At 38.6% G+C, this 22,428-nt stretch overlaps 2 protein-coding genes across 2 annotated transcripts in view; both read right to left on the bottom strand.

The window, feature by feature from the left end:
* The window catches only part of LOC140647149 (macrophage mannose receptor 1-like), a 34,471-nt gene extending 30,395 nt beyond the window's left edge, over positions 1-4,076 (bottom strand). The window contains exons 1-4 of the mRNA XM_072851513.1: positions 4,016-4,076; positions 2,634-2,807; positions 1,273-1,434; positions 215-328 (exon numbers count right to left, since the gene is read on the bottom strand). Coding sequence (XP_072707614.1) covers positions 215-328; positions 1,273-1,434; positions 2,634-2,807; positions 4,016-4,076 — 511 coding nt within the window. The remainder of the gene's footprint in view (positions 1-214; positions 329-1,272; positions 1,435-2,633; positions 2,808-4,015) is intronic.
* A 2,993-nt stretch (positions 4,077-7,069) lies between these two features.
* The window catches only part of LOC140647148 (macrophage mannose receptor 1-like), a 35,312-nt gene continuing 19,953 nt past the window's right edge, over positions 7,070-22,428 (bottom strand). The window contains exons 18-30 of the mRNA XM_072851512.1: positions 22,279-22,346; positions 20,580-20,680; positions 18,402-18,538; positions 17,252-17,366; positions 16,470-16,666; positions 14,917-15,007; positions 13,293-13,525; positions 12,298-12,463; positions 10,955-11,107; positions 10,396-10,512; positions 10,030-10,191; positions 7,879-7,911; positions 7,070-7,224 (exon numbers count right to left, since the gene is read on the bottom strand). Of these exons, the coding sequence (XP_072707613.1) occupies positions 7,070-7,224; positions 7,879-7,911; positions 10,030-10,191; positions 10,396-10,512; positions 10,955-11,107; positions 12,298-12,463; positions 13,293-13,525; positions 14,917-15,007; positions 16,470-16,666; positions 17,252-17,366; positions 18,402-18,538; positions 20,580-20,680; positions 22,279-22,346 (1,728 nt within the window). The remainder of the gene's footprint in view (positions 7,225-7,878; positions 7,912-10,029; positions 10,192-10,395; positions 10,513-10,954; positions 11,108-12,297; positions 12,464-13,292; positions 13,526-14,916; positions 15,008-16,469; positions 16,667-17,251; positions 17,367-18,401; positions 18,539-20,579; positions 20,681-22,278; positions 22,347-22,428) is intronic.

Here is a 22,428-nt window from a genome sequence, read left to right as displayed (position 1 = left end):
AGCTCTTTGCTTATGTAAGAAAATAAAAGAACTTGCTATAGCTGATATTCACAGTGAACTTGTAATTTGGAAGTGTACTTCTTAAAATAAAGATCTAGATTTTCAGCTATTGTAAATCAGAATGGGCTTTCCTGAAATAAAAGTAGTTAGGGCAGTTTTTATTAGTTGGTGTCTTATCAGAATCCATTCAAAGATTAAAAAATACAGTTCTTACCTGGAGCCCAGTTTAAATATCTGAAAGGGCTGCCCCCAGCCCATTGCCATCCACTGTTGAAATTCAAAGTGTTCAATCCAATCCAGAATGCAAAACTGAATTTTTTAGTTAGATCTAAATTAGAAAAAAAAGCCTGTTTTATCTCCCTATTCTTATTCTTAGCAAGTTCATCTAAAAGAAATAAAGTCAAAAGTAAGAAATTTGTATTTCTTAGTTTAAACCAGGCCAAAACCAGTACTTTCCGCATTACTGAGGTGCACAGATTGAAAATGTAAAATATGTAAATGAATAAATATTGATTTAGCAGAGATCTCAGTAGTTAAAAGGGCAAATGAACATCTCATTTCAGTACTTAAATAAGAGTTTACTTCTCTCACTTTGTTTCATTACAACATAAAAGGTGTAAAAAAATACCTTCTTTTCATTAGGGAATTGTGCTAAAATATTTATGTAACAGATTTCATGGAGTAAACACATCGAAAAGACAAAGACAGTGTGCCAATCAGTTGCTTCCAGATTTTTTTCTGTGTAAGTGGTTTCAAAGCCTCCTTCACAGCATTTATAACCAAACTGATACCATGATACTTGTATCTGGAATCCACTGGAGTTATTTGGAGTTTATGTATGCAAATGTACCCATATTAGGACCAATCTAGCCATCATCATATGTTCTCCTTGAAAGAGTAATAATCTTGAAACACAGAGGAAAAAGGTAAATTTGAGGACCAGACCATAGTCCTGCTCAGGAATGAGTGCACTGGCACAAAGGCAGGCAGAGAAAACCCTCCCCCTGGGACAGGCTGCAGACGATGCCGTAGCTCCCAGCTGGAGCACAAAGGTGGGATGGGGCCATTTCCCCCCTATAGAGATTTGGCACCAACCCTTCATAAAAAACCACTAGCTAGTGGAAGGGCAGTTCAGACCATTTCCCTTTTGGCGGCTGCTGAACCACCCCTGACACCCTGTCTTCTTCGCTGAGGCAGAAGACAAGGCAGCCAACTTTATCGTCTAAAGCTCTGGGGTAGCATATTTGAAGGTCTTATTCTCTATCATTTTACCTCCTATGTATGCTTGCTCATGAATCTCTGTGATGCTTAATAGTTCTGCATTTTGCTGCTGACAGCTTTTCCTTGCTTGATGCCATGTTAGGTCTGATTCTGAGTTTATCTGATAGCGAATGCCAGTTGAAACATCTTGTGTCCAAAATCTTTCTGTGTCATCTGGAAGAAGACGTGACATAGAGTGCTGCTGTTACAGGATTGACAGTGCACCGACTAAAAACAAATGAAGTATGTAATGATGCAAAATCTCTACAAATGCACATCGTTAACTGTATGCTATCATCAATTTTAAACCATCAGAAAAATTGAAATTGGATTAGGCATCAATTAAAAAAACCAAAGTGTATTTTTTTAAAAATTAAAATAATTATTTTAAATTTCTAAGTTTTTAGAAGGGAGTGAATGGGTTTCCAATATTTGCTTTTAAATTTTCTTTTACACAAAATGTAGTACTAGGTAAACCAGACATATCTGTTGATTGAATAAAGAGATTCCAGGGTGAAGCCAGAGGAGACTGACTAAGCATGTAGGTGAACTATGGCCCTGGAGGCTCTTCATTCCCGTGGGGCAGGAACTCCTTAGCTCCTCTTCAAGAGAAGCAGCTTTTTCAAAAACGGCAGAACCCGGCCCTTGGCAGCCTGAGGAGCTATAAAACCAGTCTGTGTAGCACCAATGTACAGATCAGCTGCAGTCTTTGGTTGCAGAACAGTTCACAAAACCTTGTGAAACTGTTGTGTTATTGGGAAGGCAGTTGGTGAGAAAAGTGAAACAGTTTGTGTCCTGAGGTGGAGGGATCCAAACATAAGTTTGCTGCAGAAGATAGTACAAAGATGGCAGAGGAGGATAATTTTAGCAGCAGCATTTTTGTGTAGGCTGGCAATAGGAGACAAGAACAAGACAGGAAATGGATGTTAAGGGGAAAAAACAGTATATAGCAGTTTAAGTGAGAATTGTCCTACAGGGCATGCCTGAGGATTAAAGAGCAGTGGGAATTTTTTGAAAGGAAGCTATCAGTCTAAATTCATGCTGGTCATGCCATGCACTTAAGTCACATAAAATGAGATATCAAAGAGCCTCCTCACCTCCCTGGTCCACAAAGAGAAAGAGTCACCTCCAGCAGGTGAGTCAGAACCTGGCTGGGCTGAACCACACTCTGGAGGCACCTCTTCCTCTCCACTCGCTATAGAGACAGCACTTGGCTACTGGGGCTAATGTTCAGTCAGATGATTTTCATTTGGGCTACTCTGACAAGGGTGTCACAAGGGTGTGCAGCTGGTAGCTGATAAAGAACCTGGTAGCTCAATAGATGGTTTTCTCAACAACCTTGCATAAGTTAATAAATAAAACGCAGGACTTACTTATTAGTGGGCAAAATCCATACAGTTTATCAGCGTCAAAGTCTGCAGTTGTCGCACACCAGAGCCAGCCATCTGACCTACCAGCATCTGTGCACTCATTGTACTGTTTGCCTTCATATTTGAAAGGGAACACACATGGCTGTCCATTAGCGTTTCCTCGTAATGTAAAGGTATCTAGGGGGAAGAAAGGGTTAAGAGGACATATGAAAATAATAATAAAATCATAAATCTGACTTCCTAGTAATTGATCTATCTATCAGTATATCAGTCTATCTAAACTGAGAGGTCACACCATCTTTTTTTTAATTAATGTTTATCATTTTTCCCCCTTGTGTAGCTAGAGATTTTAAATAAAATGTTGTTTTAGTAAAATATGGGTTTTAAATACTATGTTTGGAGTTTGATATATATAACTTGTAGGAAAGTCAAATTCTGTGATGATAAGTTGCTGATAAATTGTGGTTCCTGAAGACAGAAAAACCACAAGTAGATCTCAGACAACGATGAGTTCACTGCATTGTTGTATTCTGTACGGCTCAATAGGTTCAATTTATCACTCCATCTTTTCATTAATTGTTTAAAGGAAAAGGATAGCTGACCAGAGAGAAGATAAGGTTGTCATGAGCACATTTACACAGTAAAAATTTTAGGTTTCAGTTGCACATTTCTGCACTTGGAGAGGTCTTGCAGAGTCACCCTCAGTTCGGATTCTTTAAGATTAGCAATGCTTCATCTTTTAAACTATCACAGTATTACAGGAGCATTCGTTTATCCTGAAATTTCTGATATATGCTCTGAACCTCACATTCATGCAAACACATTCATCTGTTCAGTTCTACATACATTACTGTTTTATTGTTTCTCTCTCTAGCTATACCCAATGAGTGATATACATCTTCAGACTAGAACTATTCTTCTAATTTCATTAGGCTGGAGGGGAGGAGCCAGTTCTTCCTTCTTATACCTCATGTCTTGGAGCAGAAAGAGAAACTTGCACAGCTATCATGAAAACATGGCTCTAAAACCCCTTGACTGCTCACTGCACCATGGGCGTGATGGGGAGGGTAAATGGAAAGAGCTCCATGCTTCTTCATCTCTCATCGCCCTCCCATACAGTGCCATCTGATTTAATATTTCCACAGAAAGAAATTCTAGTTTAAAGATCCTGCTCTTATTACCTCCATTCCCTCCAACATCCCTACATCTCCCCTTTTTATTCTGTGAATCAAGAACTGCCAGGATAATACCCAACATACTCTTTAGATCATGTATCAAATCTGATAACAAATATGAAATAATCAGTCTATGCATTAAAACTGTAAAGCTGCCCAAGGAAAAGCACTTTCATATCTAGTTTAACACAAAACCAACAGGAAACTTACCCAGTGACTGTAATGAACCATGCACAAGGGAAAGAAAAACAAGGAACCTGGAGAAACTCATTGCAAATGTAACTTGCTTTTCATTCCTATACCAAAAGCTGGACTATAAGATTGGCAGTGTATAAAATCCTTCTGAGTGAGCATAGTAACAGGTCCTTCTCTGTGTCAAAGGGTTGATGGATAAAGCTCTGTACTCTAAATAAGGAAATATCCTGTCACATGGTATTTTGAAATAACTAAAGTGCACATTGCAAACACTGCTCTCTTTGAAGAGCGAGTCACTGCCAAAACTGAAGTCTCCATCCTTGTAACTAGAGGTGGTGACATTTGTCTTTTTCTGGGACTTTGCTAGTATTATATATGGGTCAGTTGTTGGCGTGCTACACAGGATAGACCGCTAAAAAAGCAACTTGAGAATTGGTGACAAGAAACCTGTAGTGAAATATCATTGATTAAAAACTCAATCTCTGCTTTAACCCTTGCAGCTCAGAAATAAAGAGTGACAAAACCGCAGTGGTTCAGTACATCGCTATAATGTCACAGCTGTACATATCTAGAGCAAATTTTACAGGATCTGCAGTATTTGGTGCATTATGAATTATTGCTCACTTTGAGGGCTAAAATTGCTTTTTTTTCTGCACTGTTACACTGCTTGCTTTGATCGCAGTTTGAGGCTGGACTGTTTATAACTACTTGTTGAAGATCTGAAAGAAGTTAAGATGTTCAATGCTATAGGCTTCCTTGTAACAGGAGGGAAAATTTTGCCTGGAATACTTTTATCAAGCAAAAGGATGTGTTCATGTGTCTGAGAAATTCCTAATGAGGGTGTTCAAGGACAAAGCCAAACGTAAGCTAAATTGGAAAAGCTCCTTTTAATCTGTGAGCAAAGGGCTCATCTGAAGGCTTATTGGCATGGCAATTCTTGTACCACTATGCTGCAAAGCTGTGCTGGCAAATATTCACATGTAGAAAAGTCTTACTGTTCCTTCTGTTTATTTACATCAGTGAAATTAAAAGAAGCTGTGATAACGAAATTGAAAAAAGCAAGCAGTGAAATAGTCAGTAGTGACATATATATAGACGCTGAACAGAAGGTGTCATACAAGGAGCAACTATCTTTGCTTGTATTTATAAGGTGTTAGGGAAAATTATTGCAAGAACTGGCTAAACTTGACTGCTAGAAAGTACTAAGAGAGAAAAACGTTTTCAGGAAAAAAATGGCTGGATTTCAGTAAAAGTAGGAATTGAATAAATTGTTTAATAATAACTATTCTATTTGCAGGTGACATTCAGGGAGAGCTTAGTGTGAGCAAGGCTTGCAAGAGCAGCCCAAAGTCATAAAGCTGACTGGTGCCACAGACAACTATGGGGTGGGAGAGAAACAGAAACTGAGTTTACTGAGTGAAACCGTATTTCAGATACATCTGAAATCACAAAATGAAATGGCTCCCACAGAGGGGATCCCAAGGGAAAATACCTGGAGGACACAATTCCTGCCTAGTTCCCTCCTCTGCCTCACGAAGTGCCAGCCACCCTCCGGTCCAAACTGGGCTTTAGTCCCTCTGTTGTGTAAATGGATGCTTGTGAGGATTCAGCTCCCCAAGGCTGCAGAGTGATGGGGGGGAGATTAGTGCAGACACTGGGGTAGGCTAAAAGAAGACTTGAGAACTTCAGAGCTGCCCCTTTCACATGACCAACCAGCTTGATGCTGGTTACAGACTTTTTGGGGTCAGTGTCCTGGGTGCTGCATTTGACTTGCGTAATAACCTGTTCTCACCAGCGTGCTACATTCTTAATAGTATTTACACCAAGAAAAGAGGAGTCCAGTGCCTAGAAAAGAAACTTTATTGCTTTTTGTTATTATTTCTTTTAACTTTCCAGCTTGCTCAGTAGACCCTGTGCAGCCTGAGAAAGGCAAGCTGTTTGCTGGGGCTATCTGCTAAGCACTCTTCCCCATAACAGTGTTTTGACAGTGTTTTGTGTGGAAATTATATTTGCAGCTCACCTACATGCTATTTTATACTACTTTCCACTGTTTTTCTAACATCTTAAATTTAGTCTTCTTGCAGAGTCCTCGTACAGCATCATCTGCTACATTCCTTAGTTTTCAGTTCCTTTTTCTCGCATTTAAAAATGGCAAGTTGGTGCTTATTCAAGCTGAATTCAAAGTGGTGGGGAGAGAAGCCCTCCTTGTTCTTGACAAAAGAGTTATTGTATCTCCCTTCCCCTTTCTTCTCACTTGATTCACAGGGAAGTCTGAAGCTGAAAATTATACTAATAACTTTATTTATTTCAAAGCATTAACAAAAAGAAGGAAGAATGCAAAGGTGAGAATATTTTAATTCATGTTAGTGAACATGCTACAGTTAACAATCATATTATCAGATCGAAAAAAGACCAAAACCTACACCTGAACTTAATATCCTTTGGTGGTGTGAACTGTATTTTCCACAGCAGAAAATGAAAATGGCAAGGTTTTCTATCCCAAAGTTATCTGAGGTAAGTATATGAAGCACCATTTTATAAGTAAGTGTAATAGGATACAGCTATAAGGAACAATAAAAGTGCTGGTCTGATGGAGTGAAGTTTGTGGGGCAAAACAAGTTCAAGATTGCAACAGAGTTGGGCAGATTTTATTTTTTGAGTTCTTTGCAGTGTCCACAAAGTCATGGGGATACAGTTCTAAATAGTAATCACACTTTATTGCACATTCATTCTCCCTAGCTAACTTTTATAGTCCTTTTCAGTACATTTATTTGTTCTTGACAAGTTGTTTACGCTAGTGTTTTTGCTAAGGCACTTGAGAATATCATCTTGACTGTTACAAAACTGTAACACCAATCCGTAATTCTGATCTTGTAAAATATGCATGATACAAGAGTCTGCTAGTGCAGAGAAAAGGGATTTAATTTTAGATTACAGATAGCCTCACTAGATACTTTCAACAGATACATCCTTTAATTTCAGCAAATAACTTGCTCCTCTGAATTGGTACATGCCACAGGACCCATTCTCACCAATTCTTCAGTCACCGACACATCATTTTAGAAGTGTTTAATTGCCAGAATCTGTTGATAGTTGGTTTTGTCTTTTTCTCTTGTAGAAATAGACTGACATGCCAGCTCCAAGAAGAGTGAGAACAGCCAAGAAAACGAGTGGCCAAATGGAGACATGAACAGGTGGGTGAGTCTCTTCATTCTTTTCCTTTCCTGAAATGAATGCATATAACTGTGAGAAACCTTAGTAATTTTTTATTCCACATACAACATGAAAAACATGGAGGAGATGTTCTCTCCTGCCTGAACTTGGAGTCTGTTCAGTGTAAATCTGAGCCCTGAATTGTTGCTGATCAGTAGCCAGGTCTCTGTTGCTAAAGCTAACATGGTTTTAGTGGATCTGGATTACAGTGATATACAATGCATGTAGTCGATGCTTGTAAGAATTTAATGAAAATGCATGCTTTAGATATGGATTACAGGATGCTAATTATTTGGAAATTAGTTTTACAATATTTTTATGTTACATTATTTACAATAATACCTATGGAAGAAATTTGTGTGTACATCTACATGGGTTTTGACAGCCTCCTTAAAGCTCTCTGTGCCTGTTCTCAAAGTTAGTCACAAGTTGGGTCACTGCTGAGCTTGTCAGCTCAGGGTTAGCCCTCCAGCAGTCCAGTCGACCAAGAACACATGAGACTCGTGTGCATGTAAAAGGCACTGTGGGATTACCCTGAGTGATTTACAACCATGCATCCCAGTAACCGTCAGCAGGACTTGTTCTCTAAAAGGGGGTGACTTGGGAAAACTCATTTTAAGTGCTTGTATTTAGATTTTTGTTACTTTTCTTATGAAAGCTCTTACCTTTTTGCTGTAGAGGGCTCCCACTTGGCTCAACTTCAATGAATATCAGAGAGAAATAATATGACACTTCATTAGAATTCATAAGTTTGACTAAATTTTAGTCAAATTTTAGAATTTATTTTAGAAATTCTAAATTTTAGAATTCATATGTTTTGCTAAAATTATACAGGAACAAAACCCCCTGAAGTATTACCATTGCATTAATAACATATATGTCTGTCATAAAAAGCAACATAAGTGAGGCAAAAAATACATTACTAAGGTTTTACCTTCCTAAACATTACCAAACTATAATATTCATCCATTTAAAACTTTATATTGTTTTCATATCTACCAACGTTCAAATACTGACTCTTTTCTATGTTCACTCAGAAATACCTTTTCACGTTTTTCCTGAAATATTAATTTCTATTTACTAAGAACATGATGTACAACTCTGGAGATTAATTTCACATAGCACATTTTAGGAAGCTCTGCATGTCCAGCAGGATTCTGCTGTTACAATTAAGTTTAAGATTCTTAAATGTCTTCCCTAGAAAATGCCCTCTGAATCAAGGCTGTAATCTTCCCATTTGCCTATGCATAAGAGAGAGACAGGGAAAAAGAAAAGACCTGTGTAAAATCTTTTTTTGTTGAAGAGGTGCAAAAAATGTTTGATACTCAGAAAAGAAGAAGTAAACATACTGGATGTTCTTATAAAGTAAGAAAAACTATTCTGAATCAAGAGTCCCTAAATTATAATGAAAATATTTCTCCTCTTTGCCCTTTTACATTACAGATTGAAAACATACTTGCTACCCAGAGGAGAAGTTATAAAGGCAAAATGTAAAATGATATGAAAGCAGAACAGAATGTAAAATGAATAGCTACAAAGCAACAGTATCCCCTACTAAGGCAGGAAATAGTTACATATGAGGGTATCTTATGATTCAATGGTTGGATTTTAGTGCTTCCTTATTATTTTAGTACTATATGGGATGGAATATAATTTGGATGTTCTTAGTTAATCTTTAATGGGGATTAACTGATTTACTGCCATGGGCATGTGCTGATTTAAGCACGGAAATTAACAGTGCATGGGAGAAGACTCTTTCTTGGTTACATTTCAGTTTGTTTAATTAAAGACTACATTTGCAAAATGATTAAAAGCTAACCCCAAATTTTCAATTATTTTTCTGAGAACTACTGTGCCTTGCGATCTTTAGTATTGAAATCATGTTCTTTCAACTTTTCATCCAAATAAAGGAATCTTAATTTTTTTTTTTTACACAGGAAATTATGTTTTCAGCATAGGACAGAGATGTTCCCCATGATTTACTGGGGACAATGCATAATGCAAAAGCTGGAAAATTAAATGTGATCTCACAGCTACTACAAAAGAAAGTACAAAGGTCTAAAGATGGCAACCTACCATTTTTTAAGTAAGATTGATTTTAACAGCTAACTTAAGCGAATGGAACGATAGTGCTTTCTTTCAGACAATTATGTCATTTGCATCTCCCCTTGGGAATACTACATGTGGTTTTTTACCTCTGAAACGTTAGTCTGGCATATACAGTACTACATGAAATTTTCCAGAAATGCTGGTAAGACAGCTTCTGGAATGACTTGAAGTTTTCATTTAATAGGGGAGTACTCCTTATATTATTATTGCAACACAAACAGCTGGCCTTTTAGTATCCCTGAAGCATTACTGACTTAAAGGTTGTTGAATCAGACCCAATACGAAGCCATTTTTTGATGTTCAGCAAACATACTTTTTGAGTGTAACAAGCTTGAAGAGAAAGCTTGATTATTCACAGTCATTCCTCCTTGCAGGGTATAATAACTGTTACGATACTTCGTTCCTGGAAAAGTGGTAAGTTTGCACAAGTGCCGTCCCAATGCCTGCGTTAGGTATTCAAAAGTTTTCTGAAAGTCTCGTTCTCAACCTGGGGTGCATACAGCACGTTACCATATTCCCATGCAAATGCAGACAGTGATGTGAAGAGCTCACAGTCTGCAAAAACAGGCAACTACAAATGTTTAAAAAAGTGGGATGTGCCAAACGAAACTGTCAGAAATTACTTCCAGACATGTGGTGGAGGGCTGTAACAGTTACTAGTAAACAGATCTGCTCTGCCACTAAGGGCTGAATCGCTAAGGACTTACCTTTGGGTTTTTTGCAGATAAATCCTTTTTCAGAAGAGCAATCAGTGTCGTCCCAATAACCAGATGGTGCAGTCATTTCGACGCAGTGATGCTCCACACCAGATTCTTTCTCCTCCCAGTTGACAAAGTCCAGTACAGCATTATCTAGCCACAACCACTGGCCTAAAGAGCAACATACAGAGTAAAAAAAATGTAAAATGTATCTCATGGATATTTTAATTCCTTAGCTCAGCAAATGACTTAAAAAATGTAATAGTAACCTATTTTTCAGCAGAAGACAACATCATTTTTTGTAAAGATAGTTATCCTCAATTTTCTCATATTAGCAAAGCATTTTTCAATTAAATATGGGAAGTAAGACATTACCATCCACATTTTGGTAAAGTCCTATCCAGAAGCCTCCTACTTTATTTCCAAGTGGTTGTATTGTATGGATCAGAAAGTCAGATTCATCCATGTTTTCTACCGAAACCAAGGTAGCACCTGAAAGGCATTAGCAAGCAAATAACCATGACCTACATGAGCAACTACTGGAATGATCTCCTCTTTTAAGTCTATACAAACAATAACTTTTGAAAGTATTATGCATGCTACTCTGTTGGCTTCCCCATTGCTTCTTGTGGAGGACAGAGCCCTGGAGGTGCTTAGTGGCCATGGCCCCCCACCACTGCCCCCAGGATGGTGCCCCAGAAACCAGGAGCTGATGAGGAACTCTACGCCTGGGGAGGCTGCAGCCCCTGGGAGGACAGAAGGCTGCACAAAGTCGCTTGCGTCAGTTTATTTTCATCATGCCAGATTTAGAATAGCTTGGTAGGTAAACAAAGTAGTTCTAATTTTTTTTTTTAAATCGATGTTTTTATATTTTTATGTGAGTTTTGCATAAACTTTCATACAAAACTCGTCAGTTGGTAATGAAGGCACTCACCTAACCAAGCACACTTGAGGGAGGCCAGTGCCCAGCTTGTCCCAGCTGATGCTTCGAGGTAGTAGCAGTGGCCACGGTAAGGGATCCAAGCTCGGAGTTCGGGTGCTTCGGGGCAGTCTCCGGGCAGCTGAGCAGGGTCAGTAGGAGCTATAGCTAAAGTAACCATATGATATGAAATTGGTATTGTATTATGAGTAACCTGTGAGGTAGGATATGTGTGTAAATAGTGTGGGATTTCTCTCACTCGGCTTTAACTATCTGGACTTCTACTCCTGACTGTTCCTACAGGCCCTCAGCTCAGACAACAGGGAGAGCCAAGCAGTCAAGAGTGTGAAACACCTTATTTCTCCAATCACGTTTCTTAGGACAAGGAAACATCACATCCTGCAGCATCTAACTGCCTGCTTTGGCAGTACTGTAAGGAAAGCAAACCCTGAGGGATGATATAGATCTCAAATTTGCATTCTTACAACACAGAAAGCTGTTGTAGGCTAATGAATCATTGATCCCACAGTCCCATATTGTTAGGCTGCCTGGTCTCTGTATGTTGTCACTTTATACAAAGGAGCCATCAGTGGGGCATACCTCTGCCAAATTAGTCTTCATTTCTGATCATGTGTGCAACTCCAGTTCACTTCCATCGGTCTGCGGTTCTTGCACTGCATATGCAGACCAAATGTATGGCTGGAAATTTTAACTGGAAGCCACCTTCAAGTGGCAAAATCTATCTTGAATCTCACATCAGGAACAAACTATATTATGTAGCCTTAAAACCTCAAGGAGGGAAAATGACACAATTCTACAAAATCTACAAGCAAACATGCCTCTGCATACCTCTACAAAGAGCTAAAGTATCATTCACATTCCCAAGGCTCTTACACCTACATCAGAAGTGCTTTAGCTCTAGCAATAGTGAATGGGAGTGAAACTCTTGCCTGTATTTTGGCTCAGTGACACCTGTGTGTGAACTTATCCAGTTGCTGCAGTCCACACAGTCAGTGCATGTTCCCAGCACTTACTTATATTACACACAATCTCAAGTGTGATTTATGCTCACACCTCAGAAAGAGCAAAATACCTTGAAGACAGAGCTTCATCTTATGCAAACCGTTACGACTACCATGAAAGCCGTGCAGCCATATCTGTTTGCACAAGAGGTTTTCATGTGCTTGAATTCATATATCATCCAATAGCAAACCTTCAAATTCTTCAGGGAGGTAGACGGCATCCTGAACCATACTCCTCTGAGGGTTTTAGCCCAAGCCCGAGCAAAATCTCTAGGATTAAGGCAGACTAATGGAGTTAGGAATGTGTCTTTAAAATTATTACATTCATTTACTTACCATCTGATGTCTTACAAACTGAAAAGTAGCTTTCATTGCAGGATGCTGTTTTCCAAGTACCGTCAAGATCTAGGTAGACACAAGCATTTTTCTCCTTTGGTTCCCCTGCTGCCCATTTCGTGTACCTGGTTTTCCAGTTATTGGTCCATTTGTAATAGCTGCCAGTCTGAAAACAAAGAAGTTCTAGTAACAGAGTTTTTTTACATAAAAACCTCTGGTACATAAATATAGTGTCCTATGTCTATTTGAGATTTAAAAAAAAAAAAAAAAAGCCCTGTGCTACTCCGTTTTTTTAAACACCATTCACTGTTCTAAGCAGTGTCACTGCGTGCTCTGAGTTACAAAAGAACTACATATGAACAGGGTTCAACAGTGCATTGCTTTTGGGAGGGTTTTTGTGAAGTAACACAAACTTCTACAACATGGCAAGAAACTCAGATGAGTCCATCTTAGGTCATTTAGTAAATCCTGTATCAAGAGAAGAAATTACAGAGAATTCGTCCCCTCTGCTCTGCTTTATTTAAATTAAAACTGGGAGCTATTTGGTGAGTAAAGATTACTTGGCATTAAACAGTCAAAATAATCTTAAAATGTCTCTCTAATACTCATAAAAACTTTTATTAATATAATAATAGTTATAAGTAGCCCTCTATATAGCAAGGAGTTAGACTTTCCGAATGGCTAACGGTTGCTTCATGATAGCTGCACATCCTGGCTTGTGACTCTCAGTCTGCACCTTTATTTCTTTTACCGTTTCTAGAGCATTCTACTTTCATCTGTTGCTTCCTGCTTAACTTCTTCTGTGACTTTTCACTCCATTTGGTGCATGAAAGCCTTTTAGTAACTCTGACAGGAGCACTAGAAATCTATGCACATACACAGTAAAGCCATTCAGAGTACAGTTGTTTCAGCACTGTTATAAATTGGGCATCCAGCAGGTCTATAAAGAGAAGAGCTCACCAAGCACCTGCAGCGCTCATCTGTCCAGCGCTTACCATATTGCTGTTAAGACCGATCCATACGGGTTTTCCATATTTCAACATCTGGATCCACAGGAATGAATGGATGTAGGCATCTGAAATGCTGGCAAGTTCTGCAGATTTGTCTTGACAATTTTTTCTGGCCTCTTCCCATTGCATTTCAGATGAGATAACTGAATAGCTACTGTCACCATAATGGGCAAAGCCAGAGGGTGGATTTGTTGTTGGTACTTCAGACTGCATGGTAACTATGGAGGAAAAACTGAATGTATGAATTTACAACATATCACTCATGTCTAGCATGGAAGCTATTAAAAAATAAGTCAAAAGGTCCAGTATTAACAATAAGTCAAAATCTTTATTTAAGCTCATGAACAATTTGTTAATGAGAAAAAAAAATAAATAAATAAAACCCAAACCCCAAAACTCAAAACCAAACCACACAAGCCCAAAACAAACTTGTTGTAAAACATGAACCAAATTTGTTAATGTAAAAAGCAGAGTGAAATCCTGTATGCCCTGAAGTAGAGAGTATACCTGCTAGAGGCCTGACTAGTGCAGACTAAGACTCATAAATTGGATATTTGACTTCCTGTGCTTTAAGATATTTTGACTAAATCTAGGTATCTGAGTATACACCTATTTCAGATCACTGGTGGAGAGGACTTAGGGCAAGACGTTTAAGGCATTTACTGTTGTACCCTGTTGTCACAACCTGAGACTTTGATAATAGATATTAATTGATCCCCACTCGCTGTTGACTCAAAGTCATTAGCCTGTCTGTAAGGGCTGCCTGAACATTGCCTGCACATTTGAGTCAGGCAGTGTATATTTCCACCCTTGAGAATGTAAATGTATTCAGAAGAGCTGTAATTGGGATTAAGCAAACTAAAAATGCCTCCCTAAAACTATATGTTTGCTGTGCAGGGAGAGGGGGTTCTTACAAGCAAGTTAGCTATGCTGAGAGTGAACAGGCTGCAGGAGCTGTTTGAAGTGGGGGGGGAATAGTTTTTACTAATGCTGTAATAAAGGTGAGGCAAAACTATTTTGTTATCTGTGTTTTGCTTTCTCTATTCCCATTATATGGCTGGGCAGCAGGGATTTGCATAATTACAGTTCTACAGCAGGAGAGTCAACATTCATTACTCATTTTGGTGTAAAAAAATAAATAAAAAAAATCAATATTCTTCTACAATAAAGACACAGCCAAGAGGCTGTACATTTTAATAGACTTCATATGGCATTCAGCAGAAATGTTAAGAGAGGATTAAATGCTCTGCTCAGAGACAGCCAGGAGTATGGGGAGATCTCTGCAAGAGCATGGTTTTACACTGCACTTAAAGAGGATGCCTAGAAACCTCATATTTCACTGAGAGAAATCCATTTCCATTAATTATTCTCTAGTATTGTTCATGATTTAGGTATAAAACCCCAATTAAGATAGTGGTTCCTCTCCAGCAGTTTCTGTGGAACAAATTGTACTTTAAAAATAGTACAGCCTTAAGACTGGTGGAGCTCTGAAAGCCTGAGAGACTCAGAATGAGACTCAAAGCTGAAAGAAATCACATCAGTTTATATATTCAGCTTATCTAACTGAGATACTTTTTCTATTTAGGAGACTGGGTTAAACAGAACTCACGTGAATTCATCTGGCATATATAGCCTCTCTCATTGTCACAGCTATCATCTCTCCATTTCCCATCTGACTTCATGATGAAGACACAATCTGTCTGAAGGAGAGGGGAAGACACACAGCCATTACAAAAGGCAATCAGGAGGTGGTGAGCTGAAGCTCCTATACTCCTAGTGCAAGCCTGATGGCGGAGAGGAGAGGAGAGGAGAGGAGAGGAGAGGAGAGGAGAGGAGAGGAGAGGAGAGGAGAGGAGAGGAGAGGAGAGGAGAGGAGAGGGAGAGGAGAGGGAAGAGGGAGAGGAGAGGGAGAGGAGAGGGAGAGGAGAGGAGAGGAGAGGGAGAGGAGAGGGAGAGGAGAGGGAGAGGAGAGGAGAGGGAGAGGAGAGGGAGAGGAGAGGGAGAGGAGAGGGAGAGGAGAGGGAGAGGAGAGGAGAGATGCTCATTGAGCACCTATGTAATTAGTCCAAATTTCCTAGGTTTCTGCCAAACAGCTTGACCTGGTATTTATTAGTGACCCCTTAAATTTGAACCAGGCTTCCACTGATGCCAGTCAAAGTCTGAAAGAAAAGTGTATAAAAAATAATCTTGCAAGTTTTATTAAGAATCCTTTAATGACTATAGAAATTACTAGGGTACCTATATATGTCTTCTCAGTTCTGATTTACAATTATGTAGAATTGCTTCAAAACATTTCCATCAATGAGAAAAATAATACAAGAACTATTATTAAAAGCACTAGTCTGGGTTTATCTTAACTGAAACAGACTGTCTTGCAGAAAGCAGGTACTCTTTACCAGTTGTTTGTAGTCATTATCAAGTTATCACTGTCAGATGTCTTTAGTAACAACCAAATTTTCCCTTTACTTCCTTATGTTTAATTGCTTCAAGATTTCCTTCATGGCTCCCCTGATTTCAAGACTGGCCATGACCGTCTTTCAATATTTGATCTGAGTTTCTCTCTTATGCTGATTTAAACAAGTTTTAGTCATAAGCAAGTTGACTGCTGGTAGATGTTAAAAATCTCTGGTGACTAGCTGCCTATCATTTCCTCAGAAACTACGTGTTTACCTCCTTTGGAAAAGAGATTGAATTTCAGCAGAGATATAGCCCTTTTATTGAAGATATCCTTTTGTACCATCAGAAACTAGTAAAGCAGTGTGGGAGCACATTAGCCAGGAATGGGACATATACATAGACAAATTAATGTTGCACCAACAACCTTAATTTTGGTTTATCATAACTTTTCTATTTTTGGTGTTGCAACTTTAATGTTTGTGGTAATGCAGTTTGTGGGGGACCTGATGTAATATATGCCTCTCCAGGCTTGTTTTACAGAACTGGTATTTTGCAATAGGTCAGATGGAAAGCACAAGGTCCCTCTTTTTCAGAACCTCTGCCAAACATTTTTGGTGTATTTGGAATTGCTATCAGGTGATTTGCTAAGGCCCATTCTGCTTACAAAAGGATTTGTTTCAGCATCTTGTTATTGCTGCTGTAACTTCCCTTTTAGGAAAATCATCTAGCTGCCTAAGATATACAGGTTACTTAAATTTCCTGTACCTCCACAGTGATGTCTGTCAATCCTTCAAAGTCATAATAGTCAAAGTAGCTTTGCTTCTGTTCTGGTGCACCATTAATCCAGTTGGTGTAGGAAACGGTGCTTCCATCTGTCCAAAGAAATGTGGACTCTTGGTTGATATCATTCATCCCAATCCAAACGTTAGTTGTGGCATCCTTTAAATGATAGAAAAGGAAAGCTGGAGGGAAGCAAAGATTTCTCATTAAGGAAAGCTCATCATGACTTACCCAAAACAGGAAAAATGTGCAACAGCCCAGAACTGGGGCCGTATTAAAAAGATAAGATTTCCCACTACAGAGCCCATCTGCCTTTAATTAAATGTTTAGATAAGCATCTGTAGGAACATATGTTACACAAGCATTAAGGTTGAAAAAGTAGCCCAAAAGAAAGCTCCGGAGCAAATTAGGAAATGTCCCCGTCCCCACTGTGTATGCACGCGTAGTGTTCCAGCAAATCATATTGCCATTGAGAGAGGCAGAAAATACAGATGTCTGCTTGTTTGAGGGATCTATGCAACCACACTCAAAACAGACTGGAAGTTTAATGAAAACTGAGCAACTGAAATAACTAGAAAAACACACTTTATTTCTTATATGCAATAATTTAGCTATTGTTTCACACTTTGGAGTTAAAACGAAGCATAAACTGGCCTGGCTCATAAGGAATTTTCAGCAGATAATCCCATAATCTATTTTGGAGAGTACAGCCATTTCTTTAGTAAGAGATTAATATTTTATTCTTTCAATAGAGCCCATATATGTACCTTGCACTTGTTCACTTGCTATGGTAGCCAGGTTTCCTCCCAAATCGATACAAGCATCTCGTGCAGCATGCCACATGAGCTTTCTTGTTATGTTGGAAGCAAATATTTTGAAACACTGGAAAAAAAGCAAGCATTTCATTCAAACTAGCAAAGATGGGAACTGCTGTATGTGACTAATATCATCTAGCTGTAGGATGTACATTTCTCCAGAAAAAGAAATCGGGGCTAGAATAGGTGACAGAGGTCAAGAGTAGGAAGTATGTATGTCTACCCAGGGAGATACTTAGCCCCTCTCATTGCACAAGGTGTAACCCAGGAGTCTAGTATAATCTGAACTGATTGTAATGATGCCAAGTACATAATCCCTTTCCAGACTTTCATCTGCCTGCTTCCTGCAATAACAGAGGGATCATTTAAAATCAAGAAAATGTGGCTTTGGGTGACACAGCTGCAGGGAATGATCTCTACTCTGCCTTGTCCTGCTTCCAATGACTGTGGTTACGACTGTTCCTCCTGCCAAAGTATATGAAATACCCTTTGACACGTTGACCTAACACTCTGAGGATGCAATAGTAGCACAGTGTATATGAAGTAGACAAAACAACCTTTGGCAAATGGAACTTCCACTCAAATTGGTACAAATTATTCTGTTACAGCAATGAGGACTTCCAGACCATGTCTGTAAAACTTTACTTAAAACAATTGTAGTTTGACATCATCTTTCTGAACTCACAGCTTGGGAACCCTGTACAAGCCAAAGGGATTGCTCAAATACATTCTCTCTAAATCATTCCACCTGAAGGGCTTTTTTTTCAAGACTGACCATTACAAATTTCAGTTTCTAACATAAATACATAAAACAAGAGAGGAGGAGGAGGAGGGGTTTTCTTAAACAGTAACAGTATATTTTAAGCCTGTGCAAACTATGTTCTCTGAAATTTATTCAGCATACATCTACTTTTACTGTATTTATCTGCAAAGTTATATGTCTATAATCACCTCCAAAAAAGCTCAACCCTCCAGCCAGCATGTTCTGACTGGATAATTACTCTCCAGAATTATTTTATAATCAAAAACCCCATATTTTTTGCAGTTCTTTTTTTCAGTACCACTGCTTTACACAATTTACTGAAGATACTTGTTGACATACCTTGTTGTTAAAGAAAAACCAACTTTCTGGACATCCTCCAGGAGGCAATGGAGAAGGAAACGTTGAATTAATAGAACTGTTATGTTTTTCACATACAAATTTATTGGAGGAACCACAGTTTACATCATTCCACAAACCTAAAAATAATTAGATTGAATAAGAAGGTCAAGATGTTCTAGTACGTGTAACAATAACTTATCACTTCTTATTCTGAGTTAGAAATAGGCTAATCTCTACTGTTCAGACCGTAAAAGTGAGTAAAAGAGACAACACACTACATTTATGCACTCAACTATTTTTTACAAACAGAAGATATTTATGGACTTTAGTTACTCAGCACTGTTAGTTACTGGGCTACGGTCTAGCAATCAAAAAAAGAATAAAGGACTGAGAAGAAAGGGCCAGTGACTCAGAAGAAATGCTCTGGTCATCAATTAACTTCATTCTACTTTCTCCACCCTCCCCACCCTTATCCATCAAAGAGTCTGAGTAGGAGAATTAGAGGAGAAAGAGGATGAAAAAAAAGAACTTTTTTTTTAGCAGAACACAATGTTCTCTATTTTATATTTCAGGCTGCAGCTTGATCTGAAGGCAAAGTAACCATGGCAGCTTTGAATGAGCCAGTTGAAACTCTAATAGTAGCACAGCTGTAGCCCCTTGTGCGTAACTTGAACTGCCTGACCCTTCTGCTCCTCATCCAGGGCTCTCCACAGTGTGCTTACCTGTTTATGATTTGTTCAAGCTATGGCATCATCACATTGCAGCCAGCAGGGGAAATATACCAGCAAGCAAATTTGAAAAGAAAATGGGTCAGAAATGGATGAGAGAAAAAATACTGGATCAATCTGAGGGCACAATATAGTGTTCAAACATACATTATGAAATATGTGCCGTCTCCTGGGGGCCAACATCTCGAGTTAATATAATGCTGTCTAGGGATTCAGTTTGCAGATTAAAATACCTCATTTCAGTTGTCAAGATGTACACTAGGTTTCTGAGCTACTATTATGGTCAATAGAGAGCTAGGGCAGGATTCATTTGTCTAAACAGAGGTGCTTAGTGCCATTTGAGAGGCTATGCAAGGTACCCGCAGAGAGCTGACAGATATGCCACTGTTTCTGTGGGAAACTTACAGTCAGGTGGGCTAACTCTAGGACATCGCAGGTGGCTACCGTTACCTACATGTAGGCAACTGAATACTGTGCTAGAGTAAACTGAATTGCTGTTTGGGCAGCAGTGGCTGTGCAGGTGAGATCTCCATTTGACCATAATGAGACTTCAGAGGTCTAGCTCACATTAGCTACATTTTGTTGTCAACTCAAGCTTAATGCTTCCCTTATGGTCCAATTCCGTTGCCCACATGTAAACTTCTAACATCATCTGAGACAAGCTCAGAAATGCTGAGCCATCTATGCAGAGCTGGTAGATATGGCAGAGACCGGTGGGCTAGCTGCCCCTTTCTGGATCAACAACTAAAGAAGGAGGGATGCATCTCAATCAGACCAGATGCCTATGTTTATATATGTTTAATAGTGAATCTTGTTCTTGGTGTCTTCATATAAAGGCAGAATTTCAGCTGGGATTGCTGAGTGAATTCTTTATAAAACATAAGTTGAGAGATTGATTTCCCTATACATATATTACTGAATTCCCATTAGCCTCAGCTAAGTTACAGAAATACAACCAAGAGGAAAAATTATCTCTAGAACTTGAATGATATTTACATTTAAGAGTACTTATAAGCATGTAAGACAGTCTTAGGTCATTGGATGTCTTTGTCTCTCTCCTCTCCTCATTGGCTTGTACCTTCAACCCCCCTATTTCCTGTAGCTGTCATAAATGTTTTCTTAAGTTCATGGGAGCGAAGACAGGCCCCACTCAACTTTTTACTTAGAGAAGTAGTGAAAAGCCCTGTAAAAAGGTGCAATATCAATCATAAATCTAGAGACATCTGCATTAAATTACACATGGTACTGAAATCTCCCCATTCTAAGGACATGGACTTTTCTGTAGGTGGTGGTTACACCAGTTACTGCATCTTGTTGGCTTGTCACTGGAACAGAATTGCAGAAAACAGATGTAAAAGATTGTGTGATAGTTGACAGCAGAAGTTTGACAGCACCAGTTATAATCCAAGCAGAGACAAGTAAAATCTAATAGTTTAGCCTTGTTACTTACCTTGCTCTGACAACATTACCACACAATTTTCCTCATTATTTGCAAAGTTGGGTTCATTAGAAGCCCAGGCCACATAGGTTACCGGAGTCCCATCTATCCAGCTTAAAGAAAAGATATACAAATAGTTATTAATTAATACACTTCAATTGTGAGATGAGAATCCTAATTAACATCTCACAATTAAGAAGGTCCATGAGCATTAATGGGAACTGGCTAAAACTGGAAGGACTCTTACAGATTTTCCTCCCCTTACCTGATTCTTCTAATTTGAAGAAAATTATGTAAAATATTACTGGTTGCAAAATAGAAAAAAAACCCACCAAGTGTATTTTCCATTGACAGGCAGGAGTGATCAGACATCATTTAATAACAGAAACTATTTTCAGTGAGCCGTAACATGCAATACAGAGAAGAATAGTAGAAGTTTTATTTATCTTAACTGATTTCATTGTATCACCTAGTTATTATGCTTCTTGGTCTGAGCATTCCTGATGTTTTCATAGATGCAAACAAGGACAAAAATACTTTTCTGTGGATTTTACCCTGAAAAGAAGTATCTCCATAGGTTATTTCTATTAAGTCTTGTGTCTGGAAACTAATGGATGTTCTGTCATCTTTAAAAACATCCTTTCTTAAGTACCAAAATTGACCTTTTTTTCTTTATGCTTACATGCTTTTTACTTTAATACATTGCTATTAAAGGAAGAAGAGATTGGCATTGCATTTTAATCAATATTTCAGAATTTTGGTCACTCAGCCTGAAGTGGGAAACAAGATCAGCTCCCTCATCTATCTCTTGCTGCTGATGATCCACTTGATCTAAATAGAAGAGATGCTCACTGGACCCAAGCAATGCCCTATCTCCCTAATTTCTGTCCTAAATCAGGAGGTTAGAATCATACACTGACTCAGTCACTACCAACTTGTCTCTCCCCGCTCCTCTTCTGCCCTTTCCAAGGTTAGTGATTTACAGACACTCAACAGCAGCATTAAAATAGAAAGGTTAAATTCAAAACTCCTCTAAACCTGTTTCAGGTCAAGATTAGGAGCATGGTCTTTCACCTCCCAGACATGTCCTAACTAGCAGATGGGAAGGTAGGCAGTGTCAGTATCATGCTCTTCAGTATCTTTTACTTTAGTTTTGAGTTTATTTGTGTGTTGGTCTTTTCGCAGTACTTGTTAATTTTACTGTACTGTAAACTGCTGCTGACTTTTCTCCTGGAACGGGAGTTTGCAGAGGCTACCTTAAAAATCTCTGTCAGAAACAGCTTTTGTACTTATTGTCCACACCTTCCTAATTCTGGAGGATGTCTCTGAAGCTAGGATATATAGATAAAAAGCATAAGAAAGCTAGGCTTTATGGTATGGAGCATATTTTAAGTGTGTGTGTGTTTATAGGTATAAAGCATCTTTCCAATCTATGGGGCGAATCCTTGAAAGAAACTTGAGAAAGTGTGTATGGAGAGTACAGCTGCCAAGCCTTTCTTTGGGTAAGTGTTTACTCAAGAAAAAAATGTTCGTTTCCTTTTTCTTTTGGCAGAAAACTATTGGATTTTAGAATATTCCAGAAGTTCTGCTTTGTACACGTTATGTGGAACTGCCTTCAGTCCTTGAAAACAACATATTTAGTACCTCCAGCTACATAAAATACTGTATTTGTTTCTACATGTTAAGAGCTGCAGTGATCATCTTAACTTACCTAAACTTTTTATCAAGACTCACTTTTAGACCAATGAAGTATCCTCTTGACTGACTCCAGGATTCCTCCTAAAACAGAGAGATATTTTAATTAAAAAAAAAAAAAAATCTTTGAAGTGAAAGAAGCAGAAATGGATATGCCATTGATTAG

Source organism: Ciconia boyciana, chromosome 2, assembly GCF_034638445.1.
Source record: "Ciconia boyciana chromosome 2, ASM3463844v1, whole genome shotgun sequence".
Lineage (NCBI taxonomy): Eukaryota > Metazoa > Chordata > Aves > Ciconiiformes > Ciconiidae > Ciconia > Ciconia boyciana.
The sequence above is the reverse complement of the archived record's forward strand: the minus strand, read 5'-3'. Positions and strand labels throughout refer to the sequence as shown.